The sequence below is a fragment of the Pseudopipra pipra genome, chromosome 6 (assembly GCF_036250125.1).
Source record: "Pseudopipra pipra isolate bDixPip1 chromosome 6, bDixPip1.hap1, whole genome shotgun sequence".
In the NCBI taxonomy this organism is placed as follows: Eukaryota; Metazoa; Chordata; class Aves; order Passeriformes; family Pipridae; genus Pseudopipra; species Pseudopipra pipra.
The window spans coordinates 25,017,511-25,037,756 of record NC_087554.1 but is presented as its reverse complement, the minus strand read 5'-3'; the positions used below and the strand labels follow the sequence as shown (position 1 = coordinate 25,037,756).

Sequence of the window (20,246 nt, the reverse complement as noted above, 5' to 3'; positions counted from 1 at the left end):
ACCCCACAGATTTTTGACTATGCTTGCATAAATAGTTAATGTTCCTGTATGGTTCCAGTGTTTGTTGTGGAAAGTACCATTTGTATAAATTAAGGAACTATTCTTTTGCTATAACCAGACTCCTGGCACTTTATTTTGCCTCTCTGGCCTGCTAAAACCTGCCTGCAAATTACAATTTGTTTGACTTTTCTGTGTAGGGCAGAGTTAGTTGGGTTATAAAACTTACTACTTGCATTGTTCCATGGAACTGGGTAGTCAGTGAACAGGAAGCCAGAGCTGGAATTTGGTTTGGCAGTGTGAAATGGTGCTACCTGGAAAACAGCACAGCAGCCAAAGAGACAAAGAGGGGGACTTCTCAGAAGATTGCAAGTGCTATTTTCTTTCAGCTTCTCTGGTCACAGATTTTTTCCCTCCCCTACAACTCTACCCACCTTCTGGGAAATAGGGAGAGAAGCTCTTTGCCTGGATCCTTAGGTTGTGCAACAAAAAGCTCAACAGAAATACTCTTTTACCAGTTACTGTATTTACCAGTGACCTATATGTATTTCTGTACATTTTGAAATGTGATAGAAATGTCTAAAATTCTATGTTGAAAGTTAATTTATTCTCCAGGAGCAGATTCAAAGGTGTTATAGAGGTCAGCTTACACTGTGCTGTGTAGCACTGTGGGACCATGCCTGTCTGTTCCGATGGGTTTTTAGGAGAGAGGTTTATGACTCTAAAGAAGCAGAATAGCAGAAATATGGTTCATTGACAGGGGCTATTCTATGAAAGGAGTGTATACTTCCGCAGAAAGTTTTGAGAACGGTTTTGCCGTTGAGCAGAGGTTTAGTGCAGGCTGAGATGAGAGGATGCCTGTCTGCCAGTACCATTTCCTGGCTTGATCTGGTACCACTGACAGCTCAAGAGGGGCCTGGGAACACCATTGCTGAGTGTAAGAAGGACTGCATAAGGGGGAGGGAGGAAGGATGGGCTGAAGTAAAGTTACACAGTTGCTGCTATCTTGAGCCTATGACTGAGCTGCACGACTCATTCTTCCCTCAGGGGACACAGGTGCGCAGAGCTATTTTTCTTTAATCACTCACGTAAATTAAATTTATTCCTTCACATTAAAATAATTAAATAAAGCTACACCCTATATCTTTTAGTGCCAGATAATATCTTTAAACCTTTGGCTCACCATTTTGCTATCAGCTGCAAGGTATTTTCTAGGGTGTGCTTAACCAATTTTACCATTGTCCTGAAAAGTGTTCCAGGCAGAGAAATCCCCTGATAGCAATCAATATTCATACATACTTTTAATCACTGTATCCACTGGGAATAATCATTTCCGGGCCTCTCTTGAAGTCCACCTGCCCCACACTAAGATGAAGGGGACTTCCATGTTGTGTATCAAGTGGTGCAGCCTTGATGCTTACCAGGATATTAAGCACAAATTAAAATGGTTTGAAGAATATTTGTGTGGGTCTGAGGTTGGCCAGTTGCTGGTGAGAGGATGATGCTGCTAAGTCTGGAGCAGATTGGCATGGAGCAAGAACAGCTCTTGCCTTTCCTATATTCCCTAAGGGGTTTCTCCTGCTCTTTTAGGACACGACACTACTTGCAAAGATGCAGTAGCATACATGTTTAAGATGGAGCTGCGTGCTTTGGGAACAGGGTTTGTGTGCTTTCCAGGGTTAGGAATGATTTTCCTGGGTTCGTTGTAACTTGCCTTCTGATCGTCGAACTTGTAGATTTGGAAAGTCTACTGCTTGGTGCTGGCACATCACCTCAGACTTGGCTCTTTGTTGCTCCAACTTGGTTTCTAGCCAAAAACATCAAAGGGGCTCAGTGGCAAATCTGTGCTGCTTCCTCCCTGGCAAGTGCCTGATTTGTAGAGTCTGCCCCTATAGAAGCAGCAAAACAGTTTGTGTTTTACTGAACTGTCTTTACTCAGGAGTCTTATAAAGTGAGTGGCATTCTGTGGTTGGGTAGTGGCAGATCCACCACTTCTGAAATTCCCTCATGTTTGGCCTAGGCAGTAATTTGAGACTGACTGTTGAGCAATATAAATTTCTCTTGGCATTGAGACCTGTTCCCCACCTGCCACATTCACTGATGCTTGTTTGGAAACAGATGTACTTTTATTTGCACCTTTAGGAAAAAGCCTTTACAGAACAACCTTAGAGCTACTTGGCTTTGGTAAAGAGGGAAGGGCAGGGAACACCCAAAACTTTGCAACAGCCCCATCAAAACATCTTCGATGATCTGTTTATAAAGGTGGCTGTGACTCTGAACACAGATCAGGAACTCCTCCTGAGTGGGCATATCCCAGTGAAGCAATCTCACAACTTCTTATCCTCTCCCTTCAATACCAGAATCTCAGGGGATTCTAAAAAAGGGTCAGCATTGTTAATGACTAACTGTGTAGCTAGAAAGGAAAGCAGGATTTAGGTTAGGAATTTTACTATCCGTATCTGGGAGAAAGAAACCTCTGCTCTCTAATTGGGGGAGCAAATGCTTATTGGCTTGTTGTATAAAGCCCAGCACAACTGGGCTTGTCTGGCTCTGGGCTTTGCAGGCTCCTTGTATTCTAACTTCTGTCTCTTACTGTCTTTTATTTGCAGCTCAAAGACATGTCCTCACATACATGGAGGATGCAGTGAGCCAGCTGCTGGAGAACAGAGAAGATATTAGTCAGTATGGCATTGCCAGGTTCTTCACTGAATAGTAAGTACATCAGCACACTGCCAATAGGACCAGCCTGAGGGGGGCATTTGGAAAAAGACAGGGTACATGGAGAATGGAACTGGACACATGCTGATTATGTTGTGAATGCTGGATTTCACTGGGTTAGCCAAGGGCTGCCCGAGCATGTTTCGGAAACATGCATGGGTTTCATACAGTTCAGTATCTTTTCTATTACAAACATTCATGTGAAGCAATCACTTTGGGGAGCAGAGCTTTTAAAAACATTTTGACAGAAAATCAAATTCTGCTTGTCTTAATCAGGACTATTAGTATCAAAAGCAGATACTGGTTTCAGCAGCACTCATTCTTTTTCTGAGTATGAATTTGAACTGTTTTTCTTCTTGTGTGATTGTTGTCCTATTGAATGCTTTAATAGAATGCCTCTTCCTCCCTTAAAACCACCATAAGTCCTTAAATACTGAGCATAAGCACAGATAATCTCTTCCTACTAATTAGCAAAAAGGTTCTTGAGGGAAAAGCTGTGTGCTTTCTGTCCACAGAAAGGAATACTAACATTAGTCAGCTGAGCAAATAGTCAGTAAACAAGAGCTTAAGATAAAGAGTGTGACTACAGTGACCTCCACCCACCAACAGGATTTCTTTAGCAGAGTTGAAGGCAAGGTGGCTCTGAAATACCCAGCTGAAGTTGTAGTTCAGGCATCTCTCCAGATTGGATTTTGTTTGCATCTAATTTCAAGATGACGCTTTGGGGCCTTTTTTAACCTTCTGATCATATATACTTAAAAAGTTAAATGATGACCAAGAGGTCTTCCATGCAGTGAAACTGTTCACATTGCTTCTCTATAGTATTTCTTCATCTTGATGTGATGACCATCTTCTTTTTACTTCCTGTTCCTCTTCTACCTTTGAAAGAATAAATAGTAATTCAAGACCACTATAATAAACAAAACTCTCACCATAGAGCACAACCCTCTGATTAGGTGCTGCAGATCTTGTTTTTCCCATTTATTTTCAAAAATATGATTTTTTTTACAATGGCTTTTTGTTCACAGTGAGTGTTTTGTGGAGTTTCTGATTTCATGAAAGACAGGAAAAGGCTGCATGTTCATTCTCTCTGTAATTTAGAACCAGTCATTCTCTTTTTTCTTTTTTTTTCTTTTATAATATGTCTGAAGTTTAGCAGATCAAACTGTGTCCCTGAACCAAAGCACAAATAGGCTTAGTAACATGGAGAGCTGTGAAGATTTAAAATGTGGGATTCTTCATTAGAAGTGGAGTATAAATGATAGGAAATATGGGTGTAGGTAGACTCAGAATGCAAAGCTTCCTATTATAAAAGTGTCATATGTTCTGGCTCCCAGGGCTTAGTGGTGAGCCCTCACTGCCCAACAGATTTCTGTTCATTCTCTCAACTGTCAACGTTTGTTCAGGCTGTGTTTTGAAGGCTACGCTGCTCTCCCAAGCAAATAAGCTTGATCTTTAATCTCAGCGTCTTCAAACTCAAAGATAACTTGTGAGACCCTGGAAGGTTTGTGGGCACTCTCCCAGTGTTTTTCTTGTTCGGGGTTTTTCTAAGGAAGAGTATTGGAATGTGCAAGAGTTTGGAAGTATGCTGCAGTGATTTGAGATGAAGGGACTTAATATTAGGGGATCCAGTTTTTCGCAATGTCCTTTCCCTGTTTATGTTCACTTAAGATTAGAGACCAAGCCTAAGGTTTAGAAAGCTAGCAGGCAGGCCCAAGCAAGTAACGTGGGGTTTTTTAAGTGTGTATGGGGTAAATTAATGACATCTGTAACCTTTCAGAAATTATGTTAGTCTTTCAAGGAGGGATGTTAGGTATTCTCCAAACTCCTCTCAGAGGGCACACTTTTCAAGAGAGTGGTGTTCCATGGACCTCTCTGGCTGGATTCACCACTGAAGATCAGCCATGGCCTTTCCCTCATGCATTGCAATGCCCCACCTTACCATGAGTTACTTCAAGTTTTTGAGCCAGTTACAACCACTATTTTTCTGGGTAATTAAGAAAATTTTGTTGGGGCTTAGTTTACCTGGGTGAAATTTCAGAACTGAAAATTACATTGTCACGTAGCTCTGTATGGATCAAGCAGTAAGTGTTTTACTGGCAATGAGTATTTCCAGTTGTTTCTGAGAAATTAAATTGGATATGTATTTCACTGCTATCCACCACCTTGCACTGGGATTGGTGATTGCTGAGGGCTGGCCTTCATCTCTACACTTTTCCTTCCAGGACAGTTTTAGTCTTCGAGGATAGTTTTTTCTCCCACTATATTCTATTGTTCATTTGTCCCAATCATGTGGACATCTGCTTTCAATCTTGGGAGTACCTTGAACCTCCCCTCATCTGACTCACTCCTGACCCTTACAGGAATAGGGATCAATCACCCTTCTGCCAATTAATCCACATATTTTAGCTAAACAAGTAGAATTATGCCTCTCTTAGGACTGATCTTTACTTTATAGGTATGCTGAAATGCTACTGGTATTTGTTCATTACAAGCCTGAGAAGTCTCTGCTCTGCCTTTGAATCTCCATGAAATACAGACTCTTGAAAGCCCTCTGTGTATTTACACATTAGTGCTGCTTTACTTCTTCCAGCCTAATGTCTGTACCAACATATCTTAAAGGGACACGTCCCTCCTATACATTATTTATCATCCTGTTTTCTTGATCTTTCCTGTACTGAAGAAAAACAGGGCCCCCACGTTAATGCATTTGATCACGCAGAGGGAATGTGCATAGCATCCCACTTTATATTTTCTGGGATCTTAAAGGGAGTCTGTGTGTCTTTTTTTTCACTTCAGCTGGAAGAAACAGCAAAAAAAAAATTGACAAAGATGCTTCCTACTAGTAAATTTTGCTTTTCTTCTAGGATAACCTTTTGCCTGAGACTTTTTCTTCCAGCATGCAGGTAGATATGCTACTCTGTTCAAGACTCTTTGGAAAGCTCAGAAATAAAACCAGAGATAACTTACCTTGGTCAGGAAACTCTTTTTCCCGTCACTTCCATTGCTTCTTTGATAAACCAAATACAAATGAACTGCAGAAACAGAAAAGGGCATTTTTTTTTTTTGAGTGTGTATTCTTATACCAAAACACTACTTTGCTTTTGTTTCTGGGGAAACGTCTCCTGACCACCTGCCAGCCAGAACATGACTGAGAAAGACATCTTGCTTTTAGCTTGCAGATGCAGCACTACTCCATTGGACTCTGCAAACTGTCTGAGATCCGCTTTTTCTGTAAAGGATGTTTCTGCTGGCTCTAAGTTGAATGCCCCTGCTGGATCTTGTGCCACAGTTTAACAGTATTCATCTGAGAAGGCATTTATGATGTGTGTGTTTGAGGAGCTTGGGGGTCAAATACCGCTTTTAGATCTGCTGTGTGCCTGGCAGTTCAAAAGACCATCTCTGCACTGTGTAGAGCCCTGTTTTACAAACAGAACATTTGCTTTTTTTGGAGTAACAGGACTGCCAGTGCTATATAATTTGGGATCCTTGGGTAGGAAGATGTTATCACGGTGAGAAGTATCAACTACTTCATTTTCTCTTGCTGTCTGGATTAGCTGGAACAATTCATTCAACTCTTTTCTTAGGGACAAATATGATACTGTTCCCTTGGCTTTCTCTGGCAAAGACACAGGCTTTGGTATCAGAAAAAATTTTGGCTTTTTCAATCCTTTATTGCTAAACAACATTACAGAAATAGATCTATGGAGTAAACAATGTCCTCCTCTTTAAAAAAGTCTCAGTACCCTTGGGGGAGGAGAGAGGGGGGAAGGGCCAGGCACAAGACAGATGGGATGCCCATGAGAACTAAGCCACTCACTGAAGACAACCTTAATTGGCAACTGGAAATAAGCTGAATTATCTGCTTAGAAAGAGGAGAGATTCTTAGAGCTAGCTTAGAGCCATCGATTTTCTTTTTTCTTTGCATCTGTGTATGTAGGCCTTATCATCATCGTCATCTTGCTATCATCTGCTCTGCATCTTTCCCCTTTTCAGAGTAACTTGTTTTGTCTTGTTTGCAAGGGTAGTGTAAGCTCTTCAAGACAGAAGTCATATTGTACTGCATGTACTTTACAGCATCGAGCATTGTAGAGTGTCGTCTCTGTGCTTTGTACGATTATAGTACAAGCAGCAAAAACAGTAGTGAGAAGGTCCTTAGGGCTTTGACAAGTTGTGCCAGATTCCCTTTCTGAGAGATGGAGCCATTCATTAGAATTTTTCAGTATGACTGTTTGGGGGAGGGGCATTGGTTGTTGGGTTTTTTTAGTGTTAGTTCTGTGTGTTTTGACCGAATCAGTAGCATCTGGGAGGTAACAATACTTTTAGGATATTACATAAAATGTTGATATTCTCTCTGATATAATCTTGTGAGCAATTGCAAAAAAAAAAAAAACAACAACATTTAATGTGTTCCTCAGATACTCTCAGGATTCCTACATGTCTTCTGCTTTGGAGAAAAAAAGACAAAATTGTTACACTAAATGCAAGACTGCACTGAGCCACGTGATCGGTATCGAGCTGCTGCTGTCAGTGACCTAGCTGTGGAGCCGCCCTTTAGGCTGAAAATCTCAGCTGGGATAATGTGCTTGATGGTTTCTGACAGGCTTTTACTTGGGATTCCTTGATCCCTAGGGCACTGCATAAGACTGCTGTCTGCCGTTCCTTTGCTCTTCAGTTATCAGTGGAAAGAGGATGAATATATGAACTCAGAAACAGCACTCATGCCAGAAGCTCTGAGGAGTAGATTTTGCAGCTAATGTGAATAAATTGCTATGAGAGAGACATTTTCAAAGTTCCTCTCCACACAGTACATGGATTTGCAGGACTGAATTTGTTGATAAATCTTTCTGGGGAACCTACAAATAATTGCATATTTCTCCACTAAGAGTGTTGCTAATGGACACAAAGCCTTTCTGTTAAAGTCCCTTTGTTGCATTCCAGTCTTACCTCTACGGAGAAGAGTTGTCAGAAGAGCAAACTCTCTTCCTTGTAATCTAAGTTTCCCCAGCCCATATTAGAAATGGGATTTCAATACCCCCTGTCTACGGTGCGTGGAGTATGCATTTTATATGAGAGCTATGGGAGATCTGGGGATTGTGGATAAATCAGTTTATTTATGATCTAAATTATGTGAATTTTGGCTGGAATCTGTAGATCTGTCACCTGAAGTGGGATGTTTTTAGTTACAAAATTGCTTGACAGCAGAAACAGCGTTGGGATTTTCATATGACAGACAGGATCTATGAATTCTTGATTTTTCCCAGAGTTGTTTCTTTGTAACAAACATTGCAACAGGTCCTAACCTGACAGATATGCTGATTGGGATGACTGCTGTTGAGTAAACAGCTGGAAAAAATGCATATATTAATGGCAATAATACACTGATTCACACTGTAGTTTATACATGTTGCCAACATATTAGAAAATGTAGTATTTTCTTCCCACGTACTTGAGAATCTTACAGGTCAGTAGATACTCAGTAGATACTACCTTGCAAAGAAATACGGGGGGGATAAAAATGTAAGGAATCTCTTTAGTAAGCAGGACTGTCTTGGAAGGCTTGTAGCAAAGGACTAACATAAAATTGAACTTTAAAGACAGTATTTACCAGTGATGCTGTATGTGGTAATATACTCCACTCAGGAAACTTACCACACTGTTTTGGTGACAGAAAAATCTAGAGGATTTGCCAGACCATATGTATGTTAGCACTTGATATCAGCATCTTGTCAGCACAGGGTAGTTATCCATAGATAACTCTTCACTTATACACTGACTTGAGCTGCACTGTGCTCTTGCTTCTTGAAGAGAGGCAATCAAAACTTCCATGTGCAGTGTGATCAGATTATGATGCTCCTAGCATGTGTTCACTGATGTAACGGTGCAGTCTTTGCCCACTTCTTCCCTATTCCTTTACATCACAGAAATTACCTATTTATTTGTAGTCTTTGTCAGAATAGTTTCAGCAGAAGTGGGCTAACTACTTTATGGAGACCTTATGCAGTCGGGTATGTTTGTATTCATTCTTACAGCCTTGAAAGTTGAAAGGCAACACATTTGCCATGGAGCTGAGTTTTCTTTAGGTAAAGCCAGTTGCATATAGGCAGTGTTGATGGCTAACAATACTGGAGGAAAAAAAAGTTTGACATTTTCCAAAAGCTGAAGTCCAATAATGTGGCAAATGGTACAAGCACTTAGACTTTATGTATCTAACTGTGTCTGTGATTTTTCTCTGGACTAGAGTTGAATGTACTATTCTCTGGCTAGTTTTAGTTTGTAATTATTACTGAATTTGTGTTAGGGGAGGTTTAGGTTGGATATTAGAAAGAGGTTCTTCACCCAGAGGGTGGTTAGGTGCTGGAACAGGTTCCCCGTGGAAGTGGTCACAGCACCAAGGCTGCCAGAGTTCAAGAAGTATTTGGATGATACTCTCAGGTACATGGTGTGACTCTTGGGGATGTTCCTGTGCCAGACTAGGAGTTGGACTCGATGATCCTTGTGGGTCCCTTCTAACTCAGAATATTCTGTGATTCTGTGATTATTATTGCATAATTCTATTTATGCTTCCAATTTTTTTATTGCTTTTCATCATAGTTGCTGATGTTACTAGTGCAAATTTGGAGATGTATACGTGATCCCAGCTGGGAGTTAAAATCAGACTTTTGTGACTTCAAATGTATGAATTTATACAGGGTGAGGGATGAGTAGCCCTGCTAAAAAAGCCTTGGGGTGCTGATGGATGAGCAGCTGGACATGACCCAGCAATGTGCACTTGCAGCTCAGAAAGACAAACGTGTCCTGGGCTGCATCCAAAGCAGCGTGGCCAGCAGGGTAAGAGAGGTGATTCTGCCCCTCTGCTCTGCTCTAGTGAGATCCCAGTGGAGTACTGCACCCAGTTCTGGGGTCCCCAGCACAGGAAGGACATGGAGCAACTCCAGAGCAGGCCACTTAGATGATTAGAGGGATGGAGCAGCTCTCCTATGGGGAAGGGTTAAGAGTTTTGGGATTGTTCAGCTTGGAGAAGAGAAGGCTTTGGGGTGATTTTATTGCATCCTTCCAGTATCTTAAGGAAGCCCATAAGAAAGGTGGAGAGTAACTTTTTGCAAAGGCATGTAGTGGCAGGGCAAGGGGGAATGACTTCAGACTGAAGGAGGGTAGGTTTAGATTAGATATTAGGAAAAAATTCTTTACTGTGAGAGTGGTGAGGCACTGGAAGTGCTTGCCCAGAGAAGTTGTGGATGCCTCAGCCCTGATATTTAAGATCCCTTCCAACCCAAAGCATTCTATGATTTTATGATTACTAAACAAGTTTGGATAATTTAGGGAGAGAGGAGAAAGGACAAAATCCGAGGATTTGCTGAAAATTGATTTGTCTGATCTCAATTAGAAAGTAATAGAGAAGAAATTTTTCTTTGTTATGTGCATTTGTGATTAAGTTTTTCTACTTCCCAGTCCATCCCACTGTCTGCATTTGGCAGTACAACAGAATAGATATGGAAGTCATTGCTGTTCCTAAGAAAATCTTTAAAGAGCCTTCTTTATATGTTCTCTTTGTGGTTATTTTACCATAACTCATTTCATCCATTGGGTATTTTGTAGTGCTTATCACATCCTTTTTGGGATGCCACAGGGTCTTTTGTTTAGTTTTGTTTTCTCTGTTAGTCTGCTTTTTTTAATATCTTACGTTTCTTATCACATATCTCTGCTGTGTTTTTGTTTGTGTCCTTGCAAAAGTAAAAAAGCCCTCAAGTCAGAATTGGTGAACTCTGACAATCTTATATTGTCCATCTTCCACCGAGGAAAGGTCTGTAGTAGAGCTTACCATGATGCAAAACAGGTATGCAGTGCTGACATCACTGTTTGACATGCATCTTTCTCCATCATTCTGGAAAACTGCTTAGCTCTGCTTGCTGAGTCACTGTTGGAATATATAGGAAAAGATGAGAAAAATAAATATTGATATATCCACAACAGATGTAGTGGGACTATTTACAGTCTTTTGCATACAATCTGCAATGTGTATATAAAGCAGTAATCTCACTTCATGCTTGCTCATGTGCTGCAAGGATTGGATTTACTGCAGCTTCTCTAAATGTTTTGAAGAAAACTGTTTTAGCAATGTGAAATTGGCAACTGGAGTTAAGTAGAAATGCACAAGAGAATAGCAGCTTTGGAAAAACCTAACAGAGTAGAAAGTTTGGTACACATCAATGTTTTTTTCCATATTACGTATGGGGTTTTAAAATTAGTCTTAAGAATTACAAGACATAGTTTTATCATTTTCTGTTAGGACTATATCTTTTTTCAACATACTGTTTCTTCCAATGAACTTTTGGTGTCTCAAGCTGTAAGAGGATCACTGTTGGATGCACGATAACTTCATCAATAGCTATAACTCTCTTTGTATTACTTACTCACATGGTTTAGTTCTTGTTTTAATGAAGCACTTTGGCATGGGTCTAGCCTACTTTATGTGTATAGGAGATCAGTTTCGGAGTTCTTGGCTTCCATCTGTCTGAGTTTATAAGACTTTCTATTAAACTGGAATAAAGCAGTGTAAGTTTGAGGAACACTATTTTTCCCAGAAATATCTTTAAGGGAAGATGGACCAAAACTGAAGTTGAGATTGTTTTTTGTTGGGTGTTTTGTTTGTTTGTTTGTTTTGTGTTGTTGGAAGGACTTTTGTATTTATTCTTAGACTGCAAAATGTTGTTGTGTCTCAGGAAGTCCTGAGGAGCATTTCTAATTGCTTTGCTATGTGTTCCACTGTGGACAAGGCCAACAAATGTAAAATTTCTCTTAAATTGGATATATCAAGCTGTAAAAATCAGCAAATGCCTGCAGCAATGGGATGTGATAAGATCCCATAATAGGATTCCTTATCCTTTACAGGATAAAATCCCTTAACTATGTCTGCATCTCCATGAATAGCAAACCTCTGAAAGTATTGCAAGCCTGAAAAATGCATTTTAAAAACATGGTTTATCTTTCTTCTCTTTAAAAACAAGCAAACAAACAAGTTTAGTTTCTAGAAATCTGGATGTCTTCGGAGAACCCGAGATTTTCTGTGCTGTGCTGTGTTGAACCCATACAGATCCCAGAATACATTAGCTTTAGAGACTTGCAGTAACCTTGTGTCCTACAAAATTAATCCTATTGTGTATCTTCAAATGAATTAGACAAACTGTAGCTGGTCAGCGCTGTAGCCAAGCAGTTGTGGTGAGCACAAAATGGTTTAGCTAAGCAATCTTTAAATGTGGAGTTAGCAGTAATGTGAAATGAGGTAGCTTCATCTATACTAAGGAATTTTGGCAAGGTTCATTTGTTGCCATGATGGAAATATTGGAAGCTGCTCAGTCTTTGATGTACTATAGTTCTTGCCAAGATAATTGAATAGGTGAAAGAGTATTAGTTGTAAATTTTTTTCTTCCTCTGAAATTCTCCAGTCAAACCAAGATTGAAATGAGCAAATATGGGATCTGTATGCATGGCACCAGTATTGAACCTCTTTGGAACAGTTATGGAGTTATATTTCAGTGTTTCATGGATCATCCCAGTCATAACCTGATTGTGCTGCTACCTTTTAAAATTACTAAAAGTCTAATTTATAAAACATGTAACTGTCCTACAATAGGAGATACAGGAGACTACATGCAGAATGGAGCAAGGAGGCCCTTCCTTATGCTTATACTTTGGCCTTGACTTTGAGGAGTCAGTTTGTCTTCATTTGGCATTACCCTTTGATCTTAGCAGATCAAGATGGGTGCAGTTATTCAATAATTTTCAAATCCATACTCCTCTTTTAGTGGACATTGACATTTTGATATCAAAATCCATCTCCAGCCAATGTCAATTCCTTAGCTCCTTTCAGAACTGCTGTTAGGTTAGAGGAAATCTGAACACTACCTTATGTTGCTTGGGTTTTTAATAGTGTTTTTCGTCTTTGTAAAATCTCACCCTTGCCACAGGTTCACTATGTGGTTTCTGTAGCATCTTGCAGCTAGTGAATGAATTCCCCAACATGACAGGGAGGGCAGAAATACTTGTTGGTTAATAAAAGAAGACAAAGAATGGAGATCATGGCTGTGTGATAATGAAGCTTATTGAGGACTTGAATATTCCATACCCTCAGAATATAGAGGGTTATAGGGTGGTTCAGTAAGGAATGTTCTTCCCCCAAAATGTCAAGTTGGACCAGTTTGAACAAATACTAAATACATTAGCTGGAGAGTTAGGAGTTTTCTGTGGGTAGTTATACTTCTGGATTGTTTTATTGTTTATATATATATATATTTATATATATATTTTAGATTTGGGGAAAAAAAGGCAGGGGTTTTTGAGGGAAGCTGGGTAGCAACTTGCAGTAATCTCCATAAAAAATAGTTATAATGGTGTTCATGCAGCTGTTTCTGTGATGTGCAACTTGCACAGTTTTCTACTGTAAAAACTTAATCTGTCTTTATACCAGTGAGACCTTTGCAGACTTGCTGAAACACCATGTAGTCTGAAATAGTACCTGATGAGACTGAAAGAACTAGTCATGGTTGATTGATGCTTATCTGTGAAGGCTTCTTTTCCCTTAAGCACCTTGGAGGACTTCTGCAGGGTTATTTACCGTCTTCCATTGTATGCCCTTTCCCATCTTCCTGAATACTAGGCTTCCCAGCTCATAACTCTGAGAAGAAGCTTTATTTCACAGTAGAAAAGGGCCCCAATATGTGGCCTATTATATCCATATCAGCTTGCTTACCCTTTTCAAACAGCTATTGTGTTTTAATAGGGCCCTGCCTGGCAGGGGGAGTCCTTAATTCCTACTGTGTAAGAATGGTCAGCTTGAGTTACAGCAAACTGCAGGATGCTGCACTGATCAAAAGGCCTCTGTTTTTACAGATTCTCGCTCCCCCCGTTTGCCTTTTTAATTTTTTTTTTTTTAATATAAATCCTGGGCTAATAACTCAGTATGGTCATTTTAGCTTGTGGAAGCCTTAAGGTGTTAAATTACTGACCTAGCACAGGAAAAATTATCTAAAAAAGATAAAGGGTTTCTGGGTAATAAGAAGCAAGCATAGCAACTCCCTTAATCCTTTCCTTCTCCAGAATCTGTAGACTGGTCTCAGAGGGTTTGATTTGCTACAAAGCAACATAAGAAAGCTTGTTCGCTGCCTACTCTGAGCTGTGTCACAGGTGGTGTGGTTCATGTCCTTTATCCCATGGGATAATCCCTGTACCACCTGTATTAACTCTGCTGTGAATACAGAGATTCCTGAGCCTATACCAAAAAGTCTGAAAACACATAATTAAAATTTGTGTCACTCCTTTCTGTCTTTCCACACCCTTCAGGGGAAATAAACTTGACTGGGTGAGACAGAAAGGATCTCAAAAAATCCAGTCTCTGTGTTTGCAGTGTTATGTTACCCAGTCTTGCCAAAATTTTGAGTGTTAATGATTTCCTATCTGCCTGGTTGTTAAAAAACAGATCCTTAAAGCCAGTCATCAGGAATAACTTTTAGCATCTGTTTTGTCATAATGCATTTTGGAGGAAGTGCCTAAAAAGCACTGATAATTTCATTAGAGGAAGAGGGTGATTTCCTTGAGGCTGGCTTCATTGTCCCAAGCTCTAATTTCTATGGAATTTTAAAAACCAATTGATACAAGAGCTTTGAATTAAGAATGCTAATGGTGCTATGCTACCTTCTGAGGGATAGCTACAGAAACAGTCCAATGATTCGTCTGAATATTGCAAATAATGTAGTACACTTAAACCAATAGATGAAGAATAAAATGATCTTAAACTGCATTTGTACAGCAGTAATTTAATCTGCACATCAGTTAATTTGTTTTTCCCCAGTGCTGCCTACAGTTTTAAGTGTTCCCTCTCAAGACTCCTTCCAGACAAGGTAAACCTCACTTTGCTGTATCAGAGCATAGCCTTGGGATAAGTGTGATTGGTCATTTGGGGATGCTTTGTGTGGATGAGTGATTTAACAACAGATATGACCTGGGATTTAAATCCTTTTATATTTCAGTATTTTCTATTGCTAGAGCTAGTTCTTTGTCACCCATTGTACTGTAGTCTCTAATCCTAATACTCCTGATTATCCCTACTTACTGTGCTTTAGTTCACACCCTGAAGCAGTCTTGGAGCTCATGACCTGGCTTCCTTTCAGATGGAGCTAAACTGGAAGATGTGTTCCTACTGCAAATGAGCATTTAGTCCTTGGGACCAGACTAGAGCTGGTCTAGAGCCTATTTGGTGAGAAAACAAACCCTAGGATGCGCATAATGTTGACAGCAGATCCTCTGCACTGTTTCTCTCCACGTATTTTTCGGTCAGTCTAGACACAACCTTTGATGGCAACTTTGCATTTGAGATTACCTTATTTTTTGCTAAGACACTCTGTTTTAATGACTTAGACACCTGTGTAATTGGGGAGGAAAGTTGTGTGCGTAAATTGTTCATGCTGAAGAAGCAGCATAAGCCTTCAAAGTGATTTCCTTCCTTCTTCATGCTCTTGACAGAAAATACAAGCAGTAATGCTATAAGATAAGGAATAATGGTCATTGTTCCTTGTTTTCCATTTAGTAGAGGAGGGATCCTGTAAGCTCATTCAGATCTTTGCATGGTAACCAAAGGTGGGACTTGCTAGGGGGACAGCAGGGTCCTGGCAAGCTCTTCTGTCCTTCTTGAGGACTTGAGGCTTTCTCTGCATTGTGTGTATTTGGCTTTGCTCGAGTTCAGCAGGCAGAGGCTAACTACTGTAGTGGGTTTCAATTGGGATGTTACCATAGCATCCTGGGACTTTTACAATCTATTTAGAAGTCCAAAGGTTTGAAAAGAGTGCTTGAAAGTTTCTGAACTCTGGCAGGTTGCCGAAATGTAATTACACAAAAGACAAAGCCTTATGAAAGCAGCTCTGTACAAAAAAGCAGCACCTGAGTGCTAGAGTTCCCAGCATAGCCATTTGAGAGCTAGGGCTGTTTTATCACAGTCCTCTCCCAAAACTTCTTTCTTCCCCTCATGTGCATGTGCCATCCCACAAGCATAGTCTGGGTGTGCTGCAAGACACAGCTTTCTCAGCAGTGGCGTTGGAAGAGACTGTTTTGTGATTTGGCTGCTTTGGGGCATGTAAACGAAAGGAGTGAGGAAGTAAATATCTTGAAGTCTCTACTGTAAAAATTTCTTTAGAACTTCCCATCAAGTGAGAACCTTGCATTATTCTTCTCTCATCTATCTCCAGGATATTCTCCCAAGCAAAGGGGAAAAGCTGTTTTGTTAATGGAGTATGCAGTTGCGTAACAATTCTTGTGTGAAGTAGGAGTGTTCACAGTAAAACTGCTGCTAACTAATGAACATTCAGTTCAATTTGTAGTCTTGGTTTCAGCAAGACAAATAAAATAACATGATTAGTAACTGTTTGTTAATGTTCTAATTTACCTACTCTATTTACTGGTAATGTAGAGGACTGGAGCAACCATTAAGTTTGCAATGGGAGGCTTGGAGATTTGCAGAGTTGTTGAAAGCTTTCCTCTGGAAGGAATCTCTTGCAGATGGCTGCACTAAATGCCTAAAGGGGAGAAAAAAGTTAACCAGAGAACTGAAAAATTATTTTCCCTGCTTCTGAGTTCACAAACCCGTTTCTAAATGATTGAGGCCAAAGTAATAACTTGTTGAGATACCCTGGTTTGTTCATAAGTCTTTCTCCTGCAAATGTGCTGATAAGCTCTGGCCACCTAACCTTGCTAGCGATGTCAATTGTTCAGTGAGAGAAATTGGAGAAGACATCTGTTCTCATGTATATAAAAGTCATAGGCAAGGTGTTGGTCATACTCCCTACCTGCTGTTGGAATACTTGTAATGGCTTTAGGTTGTCATAATGTCTTTTTCTTCCAGAAGAGTTTACCTGTAAGCTTGCCACATTGATAGTAACTTCACCTGTGGGCAGCTGTTAAAAGAAAAAGTGGCCATGTTATTTTGGTACTGCTCATCTACCCGTGATAAAGGAATTGCAACATATATTTTGTTCAAAATATATATTGTTCCTGTCCCTTGTAGAGATCTTGACCCTGCCCGTGAATAGATCTGTTGACTTGCCATTGGGCTGCTTGCTGGATAGCTCCATCACAGGCTGGCTCCTTTGAGCTGAACTTTTACAGCTTATAAAAAGGAATTTATAAAGTGGGGTGTCTGAAATGTAGCATGTTAACTGGGATAAAATTCTGACTCCCATGCTTCCAGACTTGAGCTTTTCGGGAAAATTTTTTCCATTGTTTGGTTAAACAAAATCCTCTTTTACTCAACTAGCTGACGGCGCTTGGCTGTCAGCACATCCAGGTGTGCTGACGTTCCAACATATCCACCCACTCTTTTAACTGAGTAAGCAACAACAAATGATATCATAGCCTTCTGCCTGGTAGGTTTAGAGCCATCCCATGCTGAAAATATTAGTGACTTGAATTTTCACTTATTAGAAATAAGGAGTAATATAGTAGGGCTGTCTGCTGTGAATTAATAGTATGTTAGCTTCATGTCCAGACCTTTCCATTACAGTTGTGCCAGCATCTGCTTCCAGAAATTGCATGTTCTGTAGTTGTTCTGAGGAGGATAATTTGGTGCATGTAATTGTATCATTGTGCCTTCATCTTCTTTCTCTTCTAAAATGTCTCCCTTATATATGTTATCTTTCTGAAAGCTGCCTTCTCCTATTACACCAAGTTTCTTCCTTTTCATTTGTATCCTTTTCTCCGTCAGCCTGTCAAATCATCAGCAAAACAATGCAAATCAGAAATGAAAAAAAATCTTACAGGCTGTGGTTTGGGATGAGAAGATCTGAAATTCCATTTCTAGCTTTGTCACAGGCACCTTGTGGGACCTTTTGCAAGTTACTTTTCCTTACTCTGAACTCACTTTAAGACAGTGAGCTACAGCACTTTGTAATGAATACTCTTTACTTGCAATGAAAGTCATGTAATTTTGGCATATTTTGATCTGGCACATGATTTATTTATTTAATCTCTTGTGACAATGACACCATACAACAGTGGTGCATGAAGAATGCTTCATAAATATGAAATACTGTATTTGTCCATTATATTTATAGAAAGAGTTCTCCTAATTCCAGGATTCAAGAATCATGAGTGTTTCTTAATCGCAAGGTAATTGTACTTATTTTATTTGAGTTGCATTTCCTCCTGGGCAGGTGGGCTAGAAACTGTGTTCTGTACTATTCAACACATGACAAGAAATTTGCATTTGCTCACATGTGTTTGAGAACCAGGATGTTAAAAATGAGAAATTATGATTCCTTTTGTAAAAACTGAATTGGCTTCTCTCCACATAAACACACAGGAACACACACACAGCCTCAGTCGATATGTGACTTTTAAAATTTTGCTCATCTCTGTCTGGTATAATTCTCTTTCAAGTCTGACACCCTTTTCTGTGCTATGAAGGATAAAGTGATTTAAACTATTTATATTTAAAGAGGTGATTTAAAATTGCAAACTGAGAGGGTTCACTGACCACCAGATTTTGTCTGTTGTGGAGATGCTACCTATGGAGAGGGTATGCTGTGATGAAAGTAAACTTGTATCTTTGCATTAATTCTCTCCTATGCGGGGAGTTAAGCTGCTGTCCCAAGTGAATGTTTTTAATGATCTCTCTGGAGTGTTTCAAAGCTTTGTCCCACTTGCATGATGCAGAGCAGAATGCACAAAATCTATCTTTGAGGCAACCCTGTCATTATACCTTTTGGTATATAATGTTTGTATTTGCATTTCTTTTGTTCTTGCATCTTGAGCTTTACCATGCCCAAAGGAGAACTTCTTGTACTTCAGAGAAACCTTTGTAAGACAAATGTTTGCTGTAATAAGTTAGCCTAAAGTGCTTACAGCTCATATTTTAGAAATTTATTCTAAAATACAAAAATGTGAGTGTCAAATTGATATTGACCAGCTACTCTTTTCAAAATGCACTAATGGAAAGTTTTGTTTAGAGATGTGTCAGTCATCTTTTCATGACAACTGCAGTAAGTTTTAGATATCCAATACTGTCAACTTTCAGTAACCTAGAAATGAAATCTTGAGGCTTCTGTTAAAGAGGATTTTTTTTTTTTTGTGGCTTTACAGAAAACTGTAATGAGAGTAGCAGTGAAGTTCAAATGGTACTAAAAGAAAGGGCATCTTTTGGTCAGAAAAACAACAGTTACTCTTGACCAGCCATTTTTCCAATGGATTGTTTTCAAATAAGTGTCTCTTGGACACCCCTTGCTGGAATTCTTTAGAATGAATTTTATTTTCACAAACCTCTAATTCCTATAATTAAATTTCAATGTGCGGTTTTTGCAAATAGTCTTCTCTCCAGAGAACAGATGGGTATAAGCTTTGGAGATTTGGTTTCACAAAATGTAATGGCCAGTGGTTTCCTTGCTGCTGTTCTAGCTGTTCCCAGAACATTCATGTTGGTTCAGCTTTCTAATGTTCTTATTTTGACTTTATCTCCACAGTTTTAACAGTGTGAGACAAGGAACACACATCTTATTCCGTGAGTTCAGCTTTGTTCAAGCCACCCCTCATAACAGGGCATCTTTTCTTCGGACCTTCTGGAGGTGTTTCCGAACAGTGGGGAAAAATGGAGGCAAGTATTCCAGCATCTGCTGCTGTCCTGTTACCTTGACAATAAAATCATTAGCTAGGCTATTAATGCAGTACAAATAGTGACACTTCACACTGTGTTCTAATGTTCTAACATTGTCAGTAGGGAGACACCGTCTCAGTTCCCTGTGGAATGGTTAAAAAATGCTCCTGGAATAAAATAGTGTAGGAGCACCTTGTTGCCGGTGCTTCTTCTGTTGGAGAACAGCATGCCAAGCAACAATGGATCGGAGGGAGGACACCTATGGGCCTAGGCATCGGGATGGATAGGAACAAATATGTGCTGGGGATTGGTGTTTGGGACCCAGAGATGGTTAGAATATTGTATGTGGAGCATGAAGGAAGGAGGTGCTGAGATTATTGGACAGTCGAGGTTGCTGAGTGCTTTGTTTAGGAGCCCTGCAGCAGGTTGGTTGTAGCAGTGTTGGGCTGTGGGGTGGTGAACGCTGTCACCTGAGCTGTGCCTGAACTAGTCCTGCCACAGCTCCTAGATGATTGTGCAAAATCCTAATGGCTGTGGAAGGGGACCACTGACCACTGTGTGACCTCTTCCACAACCCTACCCACACATAAAAAGCTCCAATGGCAAAATAACTATTCAGCACTGTACTATCATGTCTTGTTATTCTTATACTGCACTCTGTATATTAGGTATTACAGAACTGGCCAGAGTTCAAAATAAACTCATGTAACTTTATGCAACTAAAATTACGTTTTGCTTTACTTTTTAATTTACTATTTTAAGCAAATACACTAAAGTTGCTGTACAAATATGAATGTTGATGGGGTTTCTTTTACTATAAACCTCACTTTTTTGCAGGCTATTCAGCCTCATTTCTTCTTGCAGGAAAGACTAGAACTGTCTCTTAAGTATAGATAAA

At 39.8% G+C, this 20,246-nt stretch overlaps 1 protein-coding gene across 1 annotated transcript in view; it reads left to right on the top strand.

Annotated features, from left to right (window-relative positions):
• Positions 1 to 20,246, top strand: part of CSTPP1 (centriolar satellite-associated tubulin polyglutamylase complex regulator 1) — an 84,693-nt gene that overhangs the window by 7,984 nt on the left and 56,463 nt on the right. The window contains exons 2-3 of the mRNA XM_064657979.1: positions 2,607 to 2,709; positions 19,218 to 19,348. Coding sequence (XP_064514049.1) covers positions 2,607 to 2,709; positions 19,218 to 19,348 — 234 coding nt within the window. The remainder of the gene's footprint in view (positions 1 to 2,606; positions 2,710 to 19,217; positions 19,349 to 20,246) is intronic.